The following is a 24,497-nucleotide window of genomic DNA, read 5'->3' as shown; positions in this document are numbered from 1 at the left end:
GTGCTAGACACCTGGTACCAATTAAATCACACCTGCTTTCTGCTGTTTGGTTCCTCCTTCTCCCTTCCATGAGCTACCCTTAAACAAAACCAAATATTTCATATTCTAGCTCACATTTCCATATTTCTTTATAATCGATGAAAAAGACATGAAATCTTTGGCTAATAGAAAACAAGAGGGCACATTTTATCCGTTCACTCATTGAAGGGTAGAATATCTCATTCTTTGTGACACTAAAAATTCTCAGAAGATCCTCCAAAAACCTAGAAGAAGTGTCAGCATCCATCACAGAACCCAGAAGTGTTTAACATGCATTAGAGAATGGGAGATCTTTATTGAATGGATGATCCAAAACAAGAAAAGATGGCAACTGAGTACATCTCATTCTATCAGCTTTCTAATTAAATGTCCAAGTACTCCAGTGTGACTTCATCTTAACTTTATTACACCTTTAAAGACTCTTTTCCCAAATAAAATCACATTTACTCATACCGGATTTTAGGACTTCAAGGTTTCTTTCAGGGGGCACACAGTTCAACTCATAACAGGTGTTTAGAATGAATGTATGCAGTACTTAATAGACGATACTTAACATTTAAAGTGGCACATTAAAATGATGACATTACTAAACAAAATATAAAAAATGAATTGTTTACATGGTTATCAAGCATGAATATTATAAATGCCAACATTTTGTTGTTGGTGGTGGTCATGGGATTTGAACTCTGGGCCTGGGCATTGTCCCTTTGCTCTTCAGCACCACTTCCATAAATGCCAACTTTTAAAAGCAGAATTTTACTAGTTGGTTTTGTAAATGGCTTATTTATTGTTGGATACTTTTAACATGAGATGTCTTAGTTGACCCAAAGACTTCATTTAGGCTGGAGATATGTCTCAATGGTAGAGTACTTTTAGTGAGTGTGAGGCTGAATTCCAACCCTATCCAAAGCAAAAAGATTTCATGCAAGAACTCATGCTTGTGTTTATAAGTTTAGTTTATGACTACAGAAAGTCATTTCTAGTAAAAATTGGTGTTCAAGTTAAAACCTCTGACTTCATGGGTTAAAAAGGATTAAAAAATTATTTCAGAAAATACTGTGACCTACCAATTTATAATCATCTAATTCCACTAAACTTCCTGGCAGTACTTGTGATAAGCACCATCCTTCTAACATTTTTAGAAAGTGAAGTATCATTGTAAGTTCAAATCAGCATCAACAGTTCTTAAAGCTTTCAGAGTACATATATTTGCTTCTGTTAATGCCTTTGACAGTTATTTTAATATTTAAATGATCTGATGTCAACGTATCCTTTTTTACAATTCAACAAAAATATAGGTACTACATGGGCCTCAGTGGGCCTCAGTCTTGGTGACTGTTATGGTAAGTGCCTTGAAATCCTTTCCCCCTGTTTACAGATTCTTCTTGATTTGCATATTATAGCCACCTTAAAAGAAAACAAAAATCCCCAAAAGGAGCCTATTCCAATGGTTCAAGCCTGTAATCCTAGTTATTCAGGAGATTGAGATGTAAGTATCCTAGTTTCAAGCCAGCTGGTGCAGGAAAGTTAGTGAGACTTTTATCTCCAATTGAACACACAAAAAAGCTGGATGTAGAGCTGTAGCTCAAGTGTTACAGCACTATCTTTGAAAGGAAAAAAAAAAAACCTCAAGGACAGTGCTCAGGCCCTGAGTTCAAGCCCCAGGACTGGTGCGTATGTACATGCACACACATACATACACACGCGCGCACACACACACACACACACAAATCTGAAAAGATGGATATTGCAAGTATCTATCTACATCTTAAATATTCTTGTTGGGCATCATCTAAATAAAAGCACACCTCCTTTGCCTTAAGCTAATCAAACCAGAGCTGGTGCCACAGCTGGAGTGTTCTTATTTTCAAATGTGCCCTCTCTTGTTGCAGCTGCTGTGTTTCAAAGGTGATGGGATGGTGGGCTCTCACCACCCTGTTCTTCAGGGCCAGGATCCAGGCTGCTGAAGCTGGCCATGGTGAGGCTGGAGTTCACAGATAACACACTCCAGCATGACTTCCTGAGGTCAGGTCAGCTTACAGCACTCTCCGTAAGTATGCAAGCAGATAGCTGATAGCTTGAAGCCTTTCTTTCTCTGAGGTCAGCACCTGGGAATTCTAGATAGAATGGGGAAATACATTCTCTTTAAATATCACAAGGACTATGTAGTGTCTGGAAGTCACAAGTGTGCGACCATGCCTGCTCTTCGACTAAAGTTTTTATTTAACATTCCTTTTCTCTTTCTTAAAAGCCTTCCTCCATGGTGATGTAGGAGAAAGGTCAAATTACTGTAATCTTTTATAAAACAGAATTAGAGTATTTTCTAGCCAGGTACTGTAGCACATCCCTACAGCCAACACTTTAGGTAACACTGAGGCAAGGAAGATCATGAGTTTGAGACAAACCTAAGTCACACCATGAAACCCTGTCTCAAAAACACAAAATTTGGGCCAGGAACATGGCTTAGTGGTAGAGGGCTTGCCTAGCATGCACAAAGCCCTGGTATCCTCAGTATCATATACATTGAAAAAAGCTGGAAGTGCCGATGTGGTAGAATGCTAACCTTGACAAAGCCCAAGGACAGTGCCCTGAGTTCAAGCCCCAGGACTGGCAAAAAAAAAATAATAATCACAAAATTTTTCTGAGTCCCTAGACTGTTTGATGAGGAGGAGGAGCAGGATACCATTCAATATTAAGCTATGAAACTTCTCAGAAGCTCTTCCAATGAAATTTTCTTGGAATATGGCTATTCATTAGTGTGCAAATTCTTTTTTTCTTTTTCTTTTTGTTTTTTCCATATATTTTATTGTAATTAATAAAGGGGTTACATTATAGTCACCAGATAGAACGTGCATTACTTCACAAATATTGATACCTTTTCTCATGTCTTGGTCCCCATTTCCCTCCCCCCACCTCCAACCCTCATCTTGTTTTCCACCCTTCCCTGGGTAGTTTTATCCCTCCTTGGTCAGAGTTAAGTAGTTGCCATAGAAACTATTTGACACTTAAAGTGTAAAATATTTACCATATATTCTTTGAGATAAAATTTGCCAGTGCCTGCTCTAGATATTACTTCTTGATTAGACAATGATATAATTGAGTATGTAAAAGGACCCTTAGGGATTTTGTATCCCAAATCTAAAGCCATTTTGTATTTCAAGTCACTTTGTGAAGTAACTTCCGGAGGGATCTCACTATTGGCTGGAGATTTTCTTTTATCTATTTTTAAAAGGAAAAAAATTAAATTCATAGTGAAATAGCCACAGAATAATAATTTTTCAGTTCAGAGTATTTGCTTCCAATGTATATGTATAGAGAAGGCAAATTGTAACCCAGAAAGTAACTTTGTACAAGGGGTGTCAATGTGTGAGAAGTAATGCACCTACTACCTGGTGAATATAACTGTAACCCTCTATACATTACAATATGAAATAAACTTTATCAACAATAACAACAAAAACAGAAAGTAACTTTGTAGAACCAGAGCTTAAAATGGTGGCTGATAATTTCATCTAATAAATGGATCTTGAGTTGCATCAAAACACACTTCTTTGGTTACTAGCTCAAACCAGTATTCCCAGTGCTAGCCAGCATTGCTAACATGTAGCCAGGATACTGCTCTTTAAATTGCTCTTTTTGTAGTCCATGCTAATCATTCTTTTTCTGTTTATATTAACTTTTTCTAGACAGAATAGATATAATTGATTATGTTTAGGTTTACTAAATGTACCATGTTTCTGCCAGTCCACCCTACCTAAACTAAACCCAAGTCATTCCAGTGGAGTTTTGAATATTTGCTTTCTGTGAACATGTTTTCTAATTTCATCTTCATATGACCAATTTAATTCATTGCTTTCATGTTTCACTCATTTACCTCATAGAAAGCAACCTTATTTTCACATTTCTATAGGGTAAAAAACCAATACCTTGAAGCAGAATTAAACAATTAGCTTTTGTCTAAGGCATCATAAAAGCAAGCACGTAGTTATGTGAAGGTATTTGGTCTAATTATTTGTTTATCATCAAGTCTTAAATTATGTCTTAATATTTCATACTATGGAAGAGTATAGATAAGAGATTCTTAAAGTTAATTCAGAAAGTGCCTTGTGGCTCTAATATATAGTAAACGTTAGGTTATCTTATTTAATTATCATTAAATGTGCCTGTGTGATTATGTTCTTTACTGTGGCCATTTAAATGGTGAGAAACAGAGACAGAGATTGGTTGCTTACACCAGAACATTAAGCCAGTAGAGATTGTGTCCAAATTTGAACGTGAGCAGCCTTACATGGAAAGACAAACACACTATATCTACTTGTTTATTCACTTATCGATCCATTCAACAAACATTGAACCACAACCTGTTATGTTTTAGATTTGGTTCTAGTAGTTAGCAGTTAAGACCAACGTTTTCCCTTGTAAAGTTTATGCTGTTACTGCTTTTCTTCACAGTCATCTTATATTTTTTCTGTTATCTAACTTAAAATGCTTTAATGATCATACTTTTTTACCTCATCCATCAGGTATCAAATGTTTTATAATTGGAAGGATCTTTTCAAGTCAGCTGAGATAACCCCTTTTCAACAGAAGTAAGCTTTAAGACAGATGCAGTTTCTTTCCACTTGAACTAATGAGGGCCGGTAACAGCTTCTAAGATTTGTGTAAGGCTTATCACCCTGAAGGTCAAGAATTAGAAATGTCTAGTTGATGTTTCCTTGCATTCATTAAGGCAGTTTTCTCTTTGGTTTGCCACAAACCCGGGAAAAGTCCATGAGTGCACTAGTCCTTACCTGCTTAAATAGTTGAAGATAGAGTAAGTACAATAGTTTACCTTTTTTATTTTCAGCTTTTTTTTCTTTTGTGAGGAGGCTCAAATTAGAATTAGAAAGTAGAAGGGAAAGGTCTTACCCTTCTCTAACACTGTCAGCTTCCTCTCTTTATCTCTCCACCTCTCAGCCAGCAAGGAATTACTGTAAATACACTGCTAAAGTGTCAACTAATAACTAAAACCTTTAGCCTTTCTCTCTTTGGACTAAGGATGCTGCAATTCCCTGTAGTACTGGGAACAGATAACTGAGGACGTATTAATTAGAATCCAGCATGGAAAACATATTTTAATGGAAAAAATTCTGTAACCCCCTCATTAAAGGGGACTTAATAATTTTTATGTACTACTTCAGTGCAATTATTACGAGTTTAATTTTTTAATCTTCTAAGAACTGATTTCCTTTGTACAACTTGAATTTACCAAAATATCTTGGTTTCCCCCTTCATTTTTAAATTTGGAATTTGATAAATGTGGAAATTAGAGAAAGGGGTACTTGCTGACCATTGCATTTTTAGTGTGTACTAATTCATTATACTGGCTCGAAGTATTCATTCCATAAACATTTTTTAATATATTACAATGTCCAAACATTGTTGAACCTTTGTAATGGCATTATTAGGTGCTATTCAACTTCTGGTGTTTGCAAAATTACTCCTATACCTTAGATTTCTTACAGTGCTATTTCATAGCTTACAATGTGAAAGACATGTCTTGTGTTGGGAATTGGAGACAAAAAGATCATGATTTGAAGTCCTTTTTTATTCAATCCCCAATACTACCTCTCCCAAAATGAAAATTCTCACCTGTTGTCTTACTGCATGTTTATTACAACACATAAACATAAAGAGAGAATTTACCCTGTATATTCTTAGTTTTACGGGAGTGATGATATAGTGCCCATTTTTTATTAGAGAAAAATAAAGCTGAGGGTAATGTAATTTCTTTTCCTGCCAAGAACCAGTTTCTTCTGGCTCTAGACCTGGTGTCTTTTCTTCTGAACCTCAACTATCTATAAAATCAGGACATTTTCTCCATTTTTAAAAATTTTTTTGGTATTTGGCTGTTTATGTTTCTAAAGTTTCACAATGCCCCCTTACTTAGAGTGATTTACTCTCAGATTTGATGGATTCTTCCTGGTTTTTGCCTTGAAGCCATTTGCTTAATATTAGTTTGATCCTTGAGAATTTAATCTGGCTCGGCAACAGTTATAGTTTTGTAAATATTTCAAGAAGTCTTAATGATTGAAATACATCCAGCTCTCTCTTATACTTTGTGCCTATTGGGATTCCTTTCTGTCATTCTAATATGATAGAAATTTGCTCTAGCTAGATACTAACTTAGGAAGAAGTGGTGCTGTGACTCAAGTGATAGAGCCCTAGCCTTGAGCTGAAGAAACAGTGCCCAGGCCCAGAGTTCAAACCCCACAACCAACAAAACACACAGATAAAAGCACTTAGGTATTTATCTAGTTTCATAGTCTTACCCAGACTAACCTTGTCTCTATACCTCATCTATTTCTCTGTCTTCATTGCTAATATATTGACTTAATTTCTCTTTCTTTCTGGCTTTTTACTTTGGGGATTGTACCTTGTAGTCTTTGTAACTGGCAGGGAAAGCACATAGGCCCGATTTTTTTTTAAACTACCTATGGTGCCGCTTTCGTTTGGGGTCTAACCACTTGGTCATGTTCCATTTAATACTTTATTAGTAAACTTGTTATATCTCTCTAAGATTGTTTCTTGGGGATAAGTCTGTATTCACTGGAGTGATTTTAATTAATAGTCCTAGAGGATAGGATATTATACTTTTACATATCCTTTGAAAAGATGCTCCCAAGAAGAAACACAAGAATATACAGCATCTGTCTTGTGCAATTAATTATTCAGGTTTTCAGTAAATGTTTATTCATATGTTTACCATATGCTGTCGACTCCACTAGGGATGCATAGTCAGCTGACAGGTCCTCGGGGTTCACATTCTAGTAAGTTCAGACTATTAAATCAGAGACTCTTAAGACAGAGAAAGGTGCTCTAGAGAACAAGAACTTGTCAGGTATCTATATGGTTTGTGTCTAAAGAGAATGCTCCTTAGCAAGTTTGAAGTGTCTAGGGAGTTGACCTTTGAGTCAGCTGATACCAAAGAATAATAAAGGTTGGCTAGATTTAGCCTGGATAGGGAAGTGTAAATGGTTTTTTTTCTGGATATCCATTTCAAGGAAGACCCTTCTGTTTAGCTAGAGGGAATTATAGTGAGGTTGTTTTGGTTTGTTGTTGTTGGTGTTGCTTTAATAGTTGGATCTTAGAATTCAAATAAGTAGCTACATAGAATTGACAGGATCTGGAATGGCCTTATGAAGTGTTTGGGCATTATCTTAAGAACAATAATTTTGGTTTAAAAATCAGACAAACAGCATAATCAAACCAGGGAAACAACCTGGTCAGAATTACAGTTAGAAGGAGACCTCTGTGTGTGCTATGGGAGATGGTTTGGCAGAGAAGAGACTTCTTAATAGTCCAGTGAGTAATGAAGGTAGAGTTGATAGTGATCTGAATACTCAAGAGACATGTAGAAGAGGAAGTCCTTGAAAATTACTAGATTGTAAGAGATGAGTAGAGTCAGAGAAATAGAGATGTGGATCAAAGGTGATGAAGCCTTAAATTGACTGTCTCCCTCCTCAGTTCCACCATCACTGATTTCAGACAGGCATTGATTTTGAGTTATATGTGCTTATAAAATAAAAACACTTGGGCCTGGAGTTTGGCCTAGTGGTAGAGTGCTTGCCTAGCATGCACGAAGACCTGGGTTTGATTCCTCAGTACTACATACAAAAACAAAAGTGGTGTAGTGGCTCAAGTCGTAGAATGCCAGCCTTGAGAAAGCCCAAGGACAGTGCTCAAGCCCTGAGTTCAAGCCCCAGGATTGGCAGAAAACCACACACACACACACACACACACACACACACACACACACACACACACACACACACACACACACACACACACACACACACCCCACTTGAGTATAGTAGGAATGTTAAATTTAACTATTTTTCTGTTATCTTTGCAAGGAGACTTTCCAATTATGGAGAGTAATATATCTGTTAAGGTGTTCCATTCTAAGGATTCATGCCTATAATCCTAGCTACTCAGGATATTAAGATCCATAGGATCGTGATTCAGAGCCATCCTAGACAGAAAAAAATCTGTAGGACTCCATCTCCAAAACAACCAGCAAAATCTTAGGATGGTAGTGTAGCTCAACTGGTAAAGCCACAGTCAAGGTAATTAAGGCTCTGAGTTCAAATCCAGGTACTGGCAAAAAAATTCTCCATTTTAAAGGATTAATCAGCATATTTTGGTGTATAAAATAATTTATCATAAAAAGCTATCTTATTTAACATTTCTTGGAAATATGAACACCTTATTTTAACAAGAAAATTATACAATAAAAATCAATTAATTGAAAAAAATCAATTAATTGATTATAAATTTGTTAAGGAAAATGAGCTTTTCAGCATAGAACTACTTGTCCATCCTTAAATGAAATAAAAATCTAGACATAAAACATAAAACAATAGAAGCATTGGTTAGATATACAGATTAACTCTGAATAGTTCCAATTAAGAACTATTTGTAGTTCCCTAGAAGAGTCCCTGGGCTAACAATCAAATGAAACAAAATGTTACTTTGGGGTTATGCTTTTTTTAATAGGGAATCACCAGTGACAATCACATCTGTGTACCATCCAGGCAATCCCCTTCTGTTATCTGTTCTTCCCTTTTCTCCCCTTCTCCTCCATTTGTTTCTGTTACTGTTTTGTTGCTGCTGTTGTAGTTTTTTTTTTTTAACCAGACCTTTCTTAAATGTGTGCTCTTAGTGGGACAGGTGTAAATTAAGCTAAACTGACATGTTTGCCTTGATATTGGCTCCACCAAATTCAGCTCTGTGATTAGAAATTTGCTATTCACAGTCTTGGTTTCTACATCTGTAAATGAGAAGGCTAAGATAGATTATTGATACGAGGACTCCAACTGTGTTTCTTTCCCCCATTCCTTTTTCTTTTACCTGGTCTTCCACATCCAGTTATCCAGGCCTTGGCTTGCATCGAAGTCCTACAATGCTTGAGGTCTATTTTCAAAGCCACCTCTCATACTGAGACTTCCAAGGTTTATTTCTTACTCTGATTGGCAGAACCAACAGATAGAGGAGCAACCACCATGAAGAGATAGAGACAGGGGGTTGGGGAAGGCCGGTGCTGCTGAAAGTTCCTTGCCTGAATATCTCAGGGAAGTTGTCCTTTTGTAGTTCCTCTCTCTGTTGCTTTTGTTATTTTCTTAATTGAACAGATGTTTGAGGGTTTTATGTGCTATTTTTTATGTGTGTGTGTGTATGTACATTTTTATTCATTGACATGGAAAAAGTAAAGTGGTTGCTAAAGAGAGGAAATGTCACAGAACATTTCATGATAAACATATGTACACACATGCAAGCATGCATGCATACATATATACACATACCATGCAGCACCACCTTCATCTACAGTCTCAGGTGCTGCTCTGTAGCCTATTTATAATCCTTTCCTCCATAGAAACATATGTCCTAACAGCTACTTTCCTGTCATTCCTCCACCTATCATTACCAATAACACTCATTCCCTCTTAGATTTCATGAACTGTTATTCTTTAAAAACACATTTCAAATGGATTCAGACACGAAAGAGAAGCATACCAAGTCATTTTATTTTGTATATGTTGCAATGTATAAAGTTAGATCTCCACTGAATGTTTTAAGTACACTAGAAATTGGTCTCACTTATCACATTGACATGTAAAATAACCATGTCTTTTCATGTAGATAGTAACAAGACATGAATCTATCTCCTTTCAGTATAAAAGTTATTTAACTTGTTTTCTTTTTCTTACTGTGATGACTATGTCTTACTGAAGTCAATCCCAGTTTGAAAACTAACATATATAATAGTATTGCAAAATGATTCTTCAAGGGGCTATAAATTTGCTCATTTAAAGCTGTTTTTAGAAAATGTATTGTTCCTGCTGTGATGTTAAAATGATCATTTGTTTTACTATATGTACTTTATATAAGCTTAATTATTATAAAATAGTTTTTAAAACTGGTTTGATCTACTTTTGGTGCCTTTTAATTTGGCATTATATCCCTGGATACCTGTGTAGACGTAGCCATCATGAATGCAGTAGTGGTTAGTTTTGTTGACTCACCACTAGAGTTATCTTCACAATCTGTCACCCTAGCTAGAAGGTGACTTTTGTCAGTATGAAGAAAAACAAATGCTTTGTATGAACTGTGAATTCTGCAGCCACTCTCGCTCTGGCAACATTGAAAGCTGCCCTCAGCAACTCTTTTTTGAATGCTTCTTTCAAATTTGTTTCATTAGCAAAGACTACATTGATTACTAGATTGCAGTCTTCTAAGAAGTAAAGACCAGGTCTGATTTGTACTTTGCACAGTCGTGGTTGTAGTAGAAATTTGTGTTTGTGGAACATAGTTGGCTAGGATTGAATGAGAACTCCTTGACTGCAGGTCTATAAATTGAGTCTTTCTGCAGTGTATGGTCTCATGTAAAGCTCCAAAGTTCACTAGAAAGAGCACTGGTGGTATTTGTTTAGAACCTCTCCCTATTACCACCCCTATCCTCACAGTATTCCTGTTTGTTTTTAGTTGGTAATGGTCACCAGGACTGGACTCACCCTACGGCAATGAGTTAGCTAGAGGATTTTTGGTTGTTGTTGGGTTTTTGTTTTTCCAAATTCAGTATAATTCAAGAGATGTCTGCTGCTGGGTGGGGACTGATTTGAGAAAGATGCAGAAGTAACTTACCCAGGATGACTCGGAGTCCACATTGGAAAAACATTCCAGTCATTGTTGTGACGAAAACAACAAGTGGGAGGAGGTGGTGACCTGGATAAGAAAAAACTGAGATAAAATTTGACCAAATGTGGGCCGGCAGTTTGGCCTAGTGGTAGAACGCTTGCCTAGTATGGATGAAGACCCGGGTTCGATTCCTCGGTACCCCACATACATAGCAAAAAGCCAGAAGTGGTGCTGAGGCTCAAGTGGTAGAGCTCTAGCCTTGAGAAAGTCCAAGGACAGTGCTCAGGCCCTGAGCTCAAGCCCAGGACTGGCAAAAAAAAAAAAAATTGACCAAATGTACGACTCAGAGAAGTAGCAGCTCCAGGGCCTGGCCACCTGCAAGAAGCTAGGGGGCGGGGCGGGGCGCGGCCTGAGGGCGGGGCGGGGGCGGGGCCTGCGCTGGGAGGGGCCTGCGCTGGGCGGGGCCTCCCCTCCTTCGGGCTGGCCGTTTTGAAGGGGGTGGAGTTGCCCTTGGAGGCGGCACCGGCCCTGGGCCCCCGAGGCCCGGCGCGCCCTATCGGGCCGAGCCCAGTGGCCCGGTGGAGTGGAGCGGCGCGCCCCCGCCGGCAGGGGGAGGGCGGACCGGGCTAGGGGACCGGCCAGGCCGCGGCGGGCGCTGTTTCTCTTTCACTTTCCTTCCTGGGGCAGCCGGCGCGCTGGCGGGCTAGGAGCGGCGGTTGTGGCCGCTGGGTAGGTACTGGGAGGGCCGGGGAGGATCCGGGACTCGGCCCCCAGCTCCCCCGAGCTCCCCGCCCAAGTGTGCGCCCTGGGTGGGAGCTGCGCCTCTAGACACCTGCTGGGGCCCCACCAGCCTGGGGACTGACTGGGGGTGGGGGGTGAGGGCGGGAGTACAGGGGTTCGGCCGTGCCCTCCTCCCGGGGTGGGGAGGGCGGGGAGGGCAGGGAGAGGGGCGGCTCGTCCTGCCCCGCGCTGCGCCGCCCGGGCCCGAACCGGGGTTCCCGGGGCCCGCCCAGCCCGAGCACCTGCGGAGCGGGCGAACCGGTGGATCAGTGCACCCAGAAAGTTCCCTGGCCGGCTGGGCCACCCTGAGCTCTGCCCCGGGATCGGAGCACCGCCTGGCCCGACCCTGCCCTTTCCTCTTTCCGGGGACTTTCTCTGACTTGGGAGCTTCGTGGCAAAGCCCATGGGACAGGCAGGGACTTGAGGAGCCCTAGCGAGGGCTGCGCTGAAGGTCATGCAGAGCCCAGGGCCCTGACGTCCCGGTTCCTTCTACTTTTCGTCCCTCCCTCCACACGGTTTCCCGAGAGGGATAGGATGTTTCCGTGCAGAGCCCAGCACAGTGGGTATGTGTTGATGGAATGATGCTTTTTACTTTTCCGGTTACCTTATACTTGGCTAAGAGTTCATCGTTAAGATAGGAACTTGGTGACACCAGCCCTTTCATGCTGTGTTTTTCTGAGAGGAAACCTCCTTTGTAAGAAACTCTAGAAATAAATAAATATATATATATATATATATACACACACACATATGTACATACCCACACACATGTGTATGTATATACAGATATGTGTATGGCCTGTGCTAAAAGCTGTGGGAAAAATGATATTTACTCAGTGTTATGTGCTAGCCCTGTGTATATATTGTCTCATGTAATCCCCACCACTGTAGGAGCTGGTCTTTTTTTTTTTTTTCATTTTGCAGCTTAAAAAGACAAAGAAAAAAAAGCAGAAAATAACACTGCCTAGATTATATATTTATTAAGACCAGTTTCTATTGAGGATTTTTCATTCTAATAGAAGAGATATACAGAGTGGCTATAACTATAAATCAAAATGAAAAGAAAATGTAATAGAGTGCAAAGTTGTAGAAGGAGGAGGGAGGAGCTGGGTATGGAGGATAGCATTGGAGAAGGGTTCTGAAGGGTGGGTAGGAGAGGAGGGGCTTGCTGGAGAGGAGAGCTAATAATAAAAGGTTAGAGATTCTCTCCATTCACTTGAAGAAGGAAAGATGTGTTAAGGTCATCCTCTGTGTAGAGTTTTAACTTACTTGGAAGGCTGACAAATTGGGGAAGGTTTTCTGTTTGTAAGGAGGAGACACTGGCATTATTTGAAAATAAACCTGGTAGACTATGTTATAGATTGTAGGTGGAGAGGTAATATGCACGAAGTGGAAAATAACATCTTGATTTAACTGTTAACTATATAGAGTACAGAACAAAAATAGGAGTGTTTTGCTGGGAAGGAAAGATAATGCTTCAGGTTTCAGTTTTGTTTTGTTTTGTTTTTTAACTTCTGTTGGAATTCCTAATGGAGTGATCATGGGGATAGTTAAAATGCATCAGTAAGGAGAGCAAACTGGGATTGATAGCGCTGGCCTGTCTTTAGTGTGGAACCCATTGCTAAGGCTCCTTATTGTTGTTATAGCAGGCTTGCAAGTTAATTATACAGTAAAAAGATATGCTTTAGTCACCCAATTTGGGCCATACCTTATTTGTTGTTCATCTAATGATATTATCCAGTCTGAAGAATTTGACATGTTATCTCTCATCTTTTAAAAAAGATTTGTGGAACAGATATGGAAGAGCAGAACCACCAAAAGGAGTGATGATTAGTGATTTCATGATAAATCTGGATGTTTGTTCTCATGCCTCAAGACATCATATTGGGAATACCACATCGTCTCCTGGGACAAGACTTTCATCCACTTAGTACCTACCACTCTTTGAACTACTAAAGCCAGCTAACCTCGAATGGCTACCCAAAGGAAACACTTGGTGAAAGATTTCAATCCTTACATTACCTGCTATATCTGCAAAGGGTATCTTATCAAGCCAACCACAGTGACAGAATGCCTCCATACCTGTAAGTACTCTGTTTCGTACTTTTGTATGACACCCACTCAGCAAAAATTGTACCTGTATTTATTCCTGTAAATTGTTATGTCTCATTTTTCCTTCTCAATTTTGACTAAAAAGAGTATTCTGCCAGGCACCAGAGACTCACCCTTATAATCCTAGCTACTTAGGAGGACTGAATACAGGCAGGAAAGTCTGTGGGACTTTTTAATCTCCAATTAACCACCAAAAATCCAGAAGTGAAACTGTGCCTCAAGTGATACAGTGCCATCCTTGAATGTAAAGGCTAAGAGACAAGCACCCCCGCCCTGAGTTCTGGCCTCAGTAATGGCACACACATAAATGTAAAGAATATTTTAAGAATTAGTCTTATCTTTGAATTAGTATTTAGAGCCTTTGTCATTGGGACAGCAGTAGCATGAAACTTCTCTGTTACTTAAAGCTCAATACATAGTTGATTTTTAAAAATCAAACTGTAAAAATTTTTAATATATTTTTATTGTAATTAATAGAAGGGTTACATTATATTCACCAGAGAGAGAAGGTACATTACTTCACAAACATTGCTACCCTTTCTCATGTTTTTATCCCCATTTCCCTCCTCTTCCCCCCCCCTCATCTTGTTTTCCCCTTCCCTATCCTATTTCAAATAAACAAACATATATACAATATATCAGATAACAAGGTAAGATACTGTAACAATATGAGATAACCAAGGGACAGAAATAATATAGTACATTAAGAACAAGAATCACACATTACATGGCTCTTGTAAAATTTTTTAAAATCTTAAAAAGATTGGCATGGTGGCTCATGCCTATAGTCCTAGCTACTCAGGAGGGTGAGATCTGAGGATCTAGGTTCAAGCCAGCCTGGGCACAAAAGAACTTGAGACTCTTATCTCCAGTTAACCTCTAGAAAATGGGAGTGGGACATGGCTTAAGGGTAGGGTGGTAGTCTAGAGCTGAAGAGCTCAGGGACAGCACCCTGCCAAAGTTTAAGCCCCATGACCCGCAAAAAAAAAAAAAAAAGCAAGTTACCAGTTATACTTTGTAAAAGCATGTGCTATTTCTGGTTTCTTAATTTAAAATTTTATATTAAAGGAATTAATGTTCTCAGAAGCTTTGTTACAAAGGATGTACATACTTTATTTAACTCACTGATAACCCAAACATAACACCAGTTTCTGACATCTTCTTGGAACTTATTAGAATGAAGAGTATCAGTCTCACCTTAGACTTACTGCTGGTGAGTGCAGGAGTCTGGTTTTTTTTTTTTTTTTTTTTTTTTTTTTTTGCCAGTCCTGGGCTTGGGCTAAGGGCTTGAGCACTGTCCTTGGACTTTCTCAAGGCTAGAGCTCTACCACTTGAGCCTCAGCACCACTTCCGGCTTTTTTCTATGTATGTGGTACCGAGGAATCGAACCTGGGTCTTCATGCATGCTAGGCAAGCACTCTACCACTAGGCCAAACTCCCGGCCCAAGGAGTCTGTTTTTAAAAGAGCCTGCCTAGTGATTCTGAAGCATGTTCAGGTATGAGAATCATTGTTCCAGTATTATCATATCTAATTAACTCCTAACAAATTTCATTCTTACCTGCCACATTGGAAATGGAGGAGATGTTTTTCTAGACTCTGTGTCAGAATTACACCAATTTTTTGTTTCCTGTCTTCATTTTATGGGTATGGAAACTAAGAGTTTAACTCTGCCTTCATCTCCCACCTAATGGAATGACACCAAACCCCCTGCTCTTTCTAATATAACGTGGAGTTTTTATTTACTTTGTAAATTTTTCAGTTATTCTCCCTAAGCCGAAGTGATATACTACTGTATGCCAGCGGCTTTAAACTAGGGTATAAAGTTGAATGAGAAGTGGTTAAAGTGGAAACATTTATGTTGCATATACTTTACCACAATTTAGAAAAAAATTGTGCTTGGAACCCTACCTGGGTTTATGCTTATGCCACATTTTATGGGAATGTCTGGCCATACACATTTCAGAAGAGCTATCCCAGTAATGATGGATATATTTTAGGGGCAATAATGTGAAACATTTTGAATGAATACTCTGTCATTGCCTTCTCTTATTAAAGTGAACAGTTAATAATCAGTTGTCATTCACACATTGATTGATTACCTACTATGTGTTGGGTGCTGTTCTAGATATAACCTTTGAGGTAGGAATCTGCTTGCCAGGCTTAAGGAACAGCAGGTCAGTTAGAAGGCTGTCATTATAGTTCAGATGGAAGAACACAGTCCTCCTCCAAGGTAGTAAAACATGAGATGGAGGTGGTGAAGAGTGATTCTGCTGTAGGTATTTGGGGGACAGAGCCAATGTGAAAGACTGGAGACTTCAGCCTATTCTTCTGTATACCCACTATACTTAAGCTTGGGACCTGGACATGATCCACATTCTTTTCTGTTTTACTGCTTTAAAATTTGAGCATTATCTTGATATTTGGATCTCTAGCAAAAACTACCAACTCTGAAAGATGTTAGAAAGCACAGACTGCCTTGTTTCTATGTAGTAAAAATTTAGTATGTGTCCTTCTGAAGAAAAATACTGAAACACCAAATTAAATGTCACCTCTTCAGAAAGAGAAACAAAGAGTTCTAGATGTACATAAAATCCACTTATAAGAAAAGATTATTTTTATGTTCTCAATAGCGATGTAAAGCCTAAAGAAGTAAATGACAATTTACCACAAGTTATTCTGGCCTGAAAAAACTCCTATCTTTCAGCAACTGGGAACCCATTTACCATTCACTGAGAGGGAATGAACATGGCAGGACTGTGGTTAAAATAAAATGTTAAATCAGAAATGTGACCCTTATCATCAGCAGAGAATCGAAACAGTAAATGCTGGGTTGAAGTATTTAGCCCAACTCTCAGGCTCTTGGATTTGTATTGTACTTTGTGATTTTATTTATATTGAGACTATGTGGGGGGGACTATTTCTCTTGCAAGTGTAACTGTTTTTGTATTGATAGCATAAATGATAATGAGAGACATTTTTTCACCATCTGATGAGTCTTTAACATGTGGGGATGCTCTAGATTTTCTCATGTGTTATCATATATAATACAGGACAGATATAGTGGTACTATGATTTAGGATGGGTATAAAATCGAGATGGCCAAGGAGGAAAGGCAAGGATTAAGAAATTATGTGGATTTACTTGATAGTATGTATAATTTTTTTTTGGTCTGTCATAGGGCTTGAACTCAGGGTCTTGGTGCCCTCCTTGAGCTTTTGTACTTAAGGCTAGAGTTCTGCTATTTGAGCCACAGTACCACTTCTGGTTTTCTGATGGCTAGTTGGAGATAAGACTCTCATGGACTATCCTGTCCTGGCTCATTTCAAACCCCTATCCTCAGATCTCAGCCTCCTGAGAACTAGGATTGTAGTCAAGAGCCATGGGTACCTGGCTATTTTTATATCTTGACTTAGCTTTATAAAAAGAATATTAAAATAATTATACCAAGACTAATAGTCTTATGGTACCCCAAATAAAGAATGAATCAAGTAAAGAAAAAGTGAGCATTTATCTACATATAAGGATTTTGTTCCTACTGTTCAAGTGAGTAACATATAAGTGAAGCCGTATTGTTAATGACCAATGTAGACATAGAATCTGCCCTTTGAATTATCTAATCAAGTGAAGAAAGATTAATAATATTAAGAAATATATAAATTTAGATGCTAATAAGTATACTAGACATAATAAAACAGTTTGCTATAATAGTAGTTAAGTGTTAAGATATTGAAGTTGAGTGGAATGCAAAAGAATGCTTCTAAAATTCTTACCTCTTTTCCTCTAGCCAGATAGACAGCCACTACCTGTATTCCTCCATATAGAAATTCTAGAGCTAACACTGCCTGGCTGTCCTATGGCCATAGGACAAAAGGCCACAGAATGAACAGGAAGTCTGCCTAAAGCTTTGCAGTTATGTGGGAGAAAGGGAACAGGGCAAACCAAGGTCTTCAGTAGGAAAGAGTAGGCTCAAATGGCATAGCATCTTTATTCTAGGCTCCTGAAAAAAAAGATTTAAAAAAGGGGGTTATGAAACTACACATTAACTAGACTCAGATGTCACTTACTACTACCACATCTAAGCCAAGGCATTTAATAAAGTTTCAAGACTAAAAATTTAAAATATAAATAAATTTTAGTTGTAAGCAATTAATTAATGCTTGATTAATTATACCCACTTTAACCATGGTTAGGCAATTTTAATTTCAGGAAAAGATATTCACCGAAAATTATCTTTGGAATAAATAATTACATTTCAAGTACTTTTCTAGTCACTGAAAGTTGAGTAATGTAAATAATGTAAACTTATAACTTGTATTCTATCAAGAATATTTCTTATAAACCAAGAAGAAATTCTAATATGTGTTTTACTTGGGAGTATCTTTTTTTTTGTCCATGTGAACTTTTCTACTCTGGTGCTATGCTGTTATCTCTGAAATCTTTATTTATGGCTTAGACTTTCCTTATTGGCCTCAGAATCCTACTGGATATTCAATTGGATGTCTTGAACATACTTGAAACTCAACATATTTAAGAGTGAATAAATGGAATGTAGTTGTTTAAGCTAGAAATTTGCTCCATGGAAAATCCTGACTTTTCTTTACCTTCATAACAGACTCTCATCAGAATCCTGTATTCTCTCTCTCTCTTTGGTATTTCTCACATTTGCTCCTCGAGTTCTATCCCCATTACTATTTCAGATTCTATTTATTTTTCCCTGAGCCACTGTAGCACATTTTTAACCTGTGGCAGTAATTAAAAACAGATTATAGGGTTTATCACTCTCACTTTTCAGATAGCTGAAAACTTTCCTAAAGGTACCCTGTTGCCCTTAAGATAAATTAAAGCTACTTCATTGTGATTGGTTTCTGCCTATCTTCTCCTTCCCCACCATTTAACATGTACATCAGAAGCAACATGTTCAACTGTTTACAAGACCTGAACTTCTCTTCCTGTAGGCCCTGCTAAGCAGCTACATAGCCTTTAAAACTCATTCCTTTCAAGATGTGCTATAAATTTGCTTCCCACACAAATTTGGATTACATGTCTCTTTACTATCTAGTATGGGAATATTCAATAAAAACTTTCATAAGAAATAAATGGCTCATTGATTATTTTATTGCTTTCAGATATTCAAACATAGTGGTAATTTGAAAGATATGTAGGCAGTGTTGGATAAGAATTAGGAATTTAGAAAGCCTGTCTTCTAGAATCTACTTAGGTGCCTGTGTCTTAGAAAGGATAGGATGAACTTCTAGGGACTAGGGGCTAGTGGTCCTGGATTTAGGGTGCTTTTTCTCTTGTCCCAGGTCCTAAGAAATTTCTGAACCTATGAGATTTGTCCTGGTAGCTTAGATGTGATGAAGGCAATGCAATTAGTTCTTAAACTTTTTTTTTTTTTGCCAGTCCTGGGTTTGGGCTCAGAGCCTGAGCACTATCCTTGGGTTTTCTCAAGACTAGAGCTCTACCACTTGAGCCTCAGCATCACATCAGGCTTTTTTCAAACCCTGGTCTTCATGCATGCTAGGCAAGCACTCTACCACTAGGCCAAACTCCCATCATTTCTTAAACATTTTTTAAATAGGTCCCTTTAGGAATAAGGTGATTCTTTTCTTTAAAAAGAAAAAAAGTGTTTACAGACATAATTCTGTGGTACAGAAAGGAAAATGTTCTTTTTTCTGTCCTTTCAGACATTATTATAACAGTTATCCCTTAACTAAAAATAAATTCCTTGAAAAACATATTGCTTTGTTTTTTAAATTATCCAGGAAAAGAATGGTTAGTTGTTAAATATAATTGATTTTAAGATTAGGAGGCTTGGTGATTTTATGTAGCTGTATGTAGACATAATCATAAAATGGCAAAATATATGTACTACCATTTGTTGTAATTGAACAGATATTAACACAATGACTACTTCATTAAGGTACTGAGAGCTTGTGACTATTTGGTATTTAATGTTTAAGGTTCAGGCTATTTAAGTTATAGTCTCAGATTAGCATCACCCATCAGTAACAGCATCACTGGGGAACCTGGGAACTTCCTGAAGTAGAAATTGTTGGGCTTCCTCATAAATCTATAGAATCAGAATCTCTGGGGAGAAGTACAGAAATCGGCTAAACCAGCCTTCCAGGAGATTCTGTGATAGACCAAAGTTCAAGAACACCATTCTGGACTAGACAAAATTTTAGTGTCTCTTCAACTAACAGTTTATACTTTCAGACTTGGCTCCTTTTAGCATTCCCATTCCAGTAGTAACCACTTCTTTTTGGCTCTTCCAAACAACTAGTCCAAACACTCCTTACCATCTCCATCTCACATTTTATTCTTACCTTGATTGAAGATCTCTAGTGTTGAGGACCTGTAGTGATAACCTTCTGACTTGCTGTTCTTTAAGCCTGCCAAACTCAAAGATTGTGTCTAGAATAGTACCCAACACACGGTAGATAATAATAAAAAAAAACGTACTTATCCTTTCTTGTTATGAATACTAAAGGGAGCCATAAATATTTACTGAACATTTCCTCTTTCAGGTCTTGTTCTAGGCTCTGGAAACATGGTCTTGGCATGTATTGGAGTGATAAATACTGTAGGAAGAGGGAAAGTTAAGCTGGGAAAGGGAAATTGGTGCTACAATTTTTAGTAAGCCTGTGTTAAAGGCCTCTGTGAGTGACATTTGAACAGACTTGAGGCCAAGAAGTTAGCCAATCAGATATCTGAGGGAAGAGTGTTTCAGGGGGAAGAAAGACTAAGGCAGGAATGTGTCTGAGAAATGGCCTGGAGGTCCTTATGTCAGTACAGAAAGAGAGTAAAGGAGAGGGCTGGGAAGTATTAGTATTGGGGATGGGTATGCAGCCCAAAACATAGTGCACAAGTCTTACAGAAACATTTTAGGATTTTGACTTAATTTCTGAAAGAAATGACTCATTTCAAGTACAGTTTTGAGGAGAGGCATGACATGGTTCTACTTACGTTTGAAAAGAACGGACTACTCTTGGAAATAGACCTTTTAGGAGCCCATTACGATAAATATGACTTCATCAAGGTGGTAGTGGTAGTGTGGTAAAATCGCCATTTCCTGAAAGCAGTGTTACATTTTGTAGTTTGTGGATCATGAAAACATAAAGGAGTCAAGTTAAGATTTTTGGCCTGAGAAACCATAAATATCAACATATGCTACTGGAAAGTCTGAATGTAGAAGGTCTGTGTCATCCTTTCCGTCTCTCTAGCTAGCCAAGTTTCTGTGGAATAGCAGGGTGAATGTCTGGATAGATGAGGAAATCTGGCAAATTTTTTAATTTCCTAGTTTTCACCATTTTCATATGAATATATAAGAATTTAACTTATTGGGGAGGGGCAGTAATAGTACTGGAGATTGAACCCAGAACCTCACAGATGCAAGACAAATTTTCTACCACTGAGCTATATCCAGAACACTGCCTTTAACCTTAATAAAGGCAAAGGGTTAAAAAAAAGTGGGAAGAAAGGAATTTTAGTAAAGTATAGGTGACTCTTTCAAGGAACTTTACTGCCAAGGAAAATGAAGTAATGGAGTAGCAGCTGACATTAGAAGTGAAGTCCACAAATGTGTTTGTCTTACACTAAGGAAACTATGCTGAGTGCTAAAAAGAATCTTTAGTAGGTACTTAGGTGTAGACCATGATAAGGAAATAGTGGGCAAGACAGAGATTTACTTGAGATAGGTATAATAATTCTGAAAACTTCCATAGGCAGGAAACACAAAGTATAGATTCTGGCAGGTAAACAGGTGTGTTGGTGCACGCTCTCTTTGATTCAGTATTTTTTCTTTTTTCCTTTTTTCAGTAAAATAGCGAGTGAGGTCTTCAGTGGAGAGTGAGGATGGAGGAGGATTTGATGGGGGTTGGAGGAGAGAGGAGAAGTACTGGCAAGGAGAATAATGGACTTGGGGGCATTGAGTGTGACTGCCTTGCAGATGAAAAACCCACTTCATGAGGTTCATGGTCATGAATTTAAGGTGAGAGACCACCATGGTTGCATGTTTTTCTTCTACAGTATCCAGCTTTGAGATTCTAGTTGAACTGAGCTAGTAAGACCAAAGAAGAGAGACCATTTTACTCCAGCTTTTCAGTGTTACAATGAAATGCCTTAGAACAGTTACTCACAAAGAAAAGACATTTGCTTAGCTCATCATTCTACAGGTTCAAAGTTCAAGATGGAGTGTTCCCATTGGTTTGGCCTTTAGTGATACCTGCAGACAACTTCTTACCATAGCTAAATATATGTAGGAGCAGAAAGTCATATCTTAAATCAAACAAGGGGAGGGGGAGAGATTGGTCCTATTAAACTGTCTTGTTAGGTAAAACTACCAACAGATCAAGGGCAGTTGCCCACTCCTTCCCCCCAAACCACTCCCCTCCCCACCCAAGTACCTCCCACTAGGCTCCTCACCCAAACCTCTTTTTGGTCATGGGCCTTGAACTCAGGGCCTGAGTGCTGTTCCTTAGCTCTTTTTGCTCAAGGCTAGTGCTCTACTACTTTGAGACATGACACCACTCTGGTTTTCTGGTGGTCAATTGGAGATAAGAGTCTTATGTACTTTCCTGCCTGGGCTGGCTTTGTGCCACAATCCTCAGATCTCAGCCTCCTGAGTAGCTAGGATTATAGGCGTGAGCCACTGGTGCCCCAGTATTTTTTTTAAGGGAAAAGATAGGTGTATTCACTTTTTCATTGCACAAAAGTATCACTGGGAGAAAAACAAAATACATGACAAAATTGCACACAACTTTTCATTTTGTATCTCCGAGGTCCTACCACCTCCTACTTTTATCACACTAGGCACCCTTCAAAGATATCAGCATCTTCCTGCTTGCTCAATGTAATCTTCCCCAGATCATGCTTAAATCCAAGGTCTGTCTTATTCATAAACCTCTATTTTAAAGACTATTTGTCCACGCCAAAATAATACAATAATTATGTTATTATTCAACATTCTACTCAATTAAAATGATGCTGCTTTATATTGTTACATGTATAACAGCATAAGAGATTAGATTTTCATTAATAAAATAGAGAATGCAGTCACAGAAGCAGATTACAGCTATTCTGGAATTTTAAAAATAAATGTTAGTTTCATATATAATATATAATGATAATATTTCTTTTGTACATGATCACAGCTTACTTATAAAACTTACTAGGTGGGCCGGGAGTTTGGCCTAATGGTAGAGTGCTTGCCTAGTAGCATGCACGAAGACCGGGGTTCAATTCCTTGGTACCACATACATAGAAAAGCCAAAAGTGGTGCTGTGGCTCAAGTGGTAGAGCACTAGCCTTGAGGAAAAGCCCAAGGACAATGCTCAGGCCCTGAGATCAAGGCCCAGGACTGGGGGGAAAAAAACTTACTAGGTAAAGCTTTCAAGGCAGAAATGATATAGACTGATGATACAGAATGAATATTGTCAAGAATGGTACGTAAAGAGTAGGGTGCACGAAGACCCAGGTTCAATTCCTTGGTACCACATACATAGAAAAAAGCTGAAAGTGTTGCTGTGGCTCCCGTGGTAGAGCTCTGGCCTTGCGAAAAAATGTCCAAGAACAGTGCTTAGGCCTTGAGTTCATGACTGGCAAAAAAAAAATAAAAGTGTAGGGAGTGTAGGGATATAGCTCCATGGTGGAAGTCTTGCCTAGTATGTGCAAGATCCTTAGTTTGGTCTCCAGCATAGCAAAAAATAAAAATACAAATCGCAGTCTCAGCCAGTAAGCCAGGCACAGCCTATGATTCTAACTATGCAGAAATCCTTAAGTAAAACAGTTACTGTCTGGATGTTAGCTCTGGGCAAAAGCCTGAGGACGTACCTGAAAACCAAAGCAAAAAGAAACTGAGGATGTGGCTCCTCAAGTGATTGTACCTGCTTAGTAAGCAAGAGACCCTGAATTCAAGCCCCAGTATTGCCAAGAAAAAAAATGTCATGCATGATGAGTAAGAAAGGATGGGGGGAAAAAACCCAAACAAACCATGCTTCTAAGTCAACAGATAAAACCAACTCAACTAGATGACTTTAACAAAGAAAGCCACCTTTGGTCATGTAGTAGGCAGCATTATTAATGGATGCCAGTGCAAAGGACCTGCGCAACTGCTACTGTTTTATTATCAGTATCATCAGAATTGGTGCTCAAAAAGAGAATCCTGTGTAGATTCTTTTGTACTTTCACAGTTGAGATACTCTGTCTCTGTGCCGCATAAGAAATGAGTGTGGGCTGGTACATTCAAGATAGCAACAACAGATGGCCTTGCACCTGTTGCCAAACAGTCCCCAAGAACTTTACAGTACTGAAGTGGGATAGTGCTTTGATTGTACACCTACCAAATCCATACATAACAGCGCCTCAGAACAGGTTTATTCAGTGATCAGAAAGAGACAATATGCTAGTTTCTAGACAAGGAGAGCTATGTCGTAGTTAGATTAAAGATGAAGAATGCCTAATGGAGAAGTGCTGGTCAGGTTGGTTACAAACCCACCAACTCTATTTCAAATAAGGAAAAGAAGTATCTATATACAAAGATAGGCAGATCCCATTGAGGCAAAACAAAACATCATACTTGAACTACAAGTCCATCACAGATGTGGAAATAGCTGCTGGGAATTAATACCAACAGCAATAAACATTTCAAGTTCCATTAACAAGATTTTCTACTATTTAAGATAATTGTATCAAACTAATCACATCACAATGCCATTCAATACCTTATGTTGATTTTCCTTATGGTGATTTTATGCTCAACCAGCAATATAATTTATAATAATAACAGACACTATACGTGGTAATTGTCACATGTATTGTCTCATATAATTTCCATAAGAACCTTGTAAGGTAAATACCTTTGTTATATCCCTTACACATAGAGGCA

At 38.6% G+C, this 24,497-nt stretch overlaps 1 protein-coding gene across 4 annotated transcripts in view; it reads left to right on the top strand.

Moving 5' to 3' along the window:
- The first annotated feature begins 2,010 nt into the window (after positions 1-2,010).
- Pcgf5 (polycomb group ring finger 5) overlaps positions 2,011-24,497 on the top strand; it is a 61,852-nt gene continuing 39,365 nt past the window's right edge. Inside the window, exons 1-2 of one of the 4 annotated variants that reach the window (XM_090346278.1) lie at positions 2,011-2,089; positions 13,279-13,580. In XM_090346278.1, coding sequence (XP_090202404.1) covers positions 13,469-13,580 — 112 coding nt within the window. In that variant the 5' untranslated portion in view covers positions 2,011-2,089; positions 13,279-13,468. Of the gene's footprint in view, positions 2,090-11,225; positions 11,446-11,909; positions 12,060-13,278; positions 13,581-24,497 lie in introns of those variants that run through there. The other 3 variants (XM_090346277.1, XM_090346280.1, XM_090346279.1) reach the window with 3 other exon arrangements.

This window comes from Megascapheus bottae, chromosome 15 (assembly GCF_031878675.1).
Source record: "Megascapheus bottae isolate mThoBot1 chromosome 15, mThoBot2.hap1, whole genome shotgun sequence".
NCBI classification, from domain to species: domain Eukaryota; kingdom Metazoa; phylum Chordata; class Mammalia; order Rodentia; family Geomyidae; genus Megascapheus; species Megascapheus bottae.
This window is presented reverse-complemented; position numbering and strand designations above follow the sequence as displayed.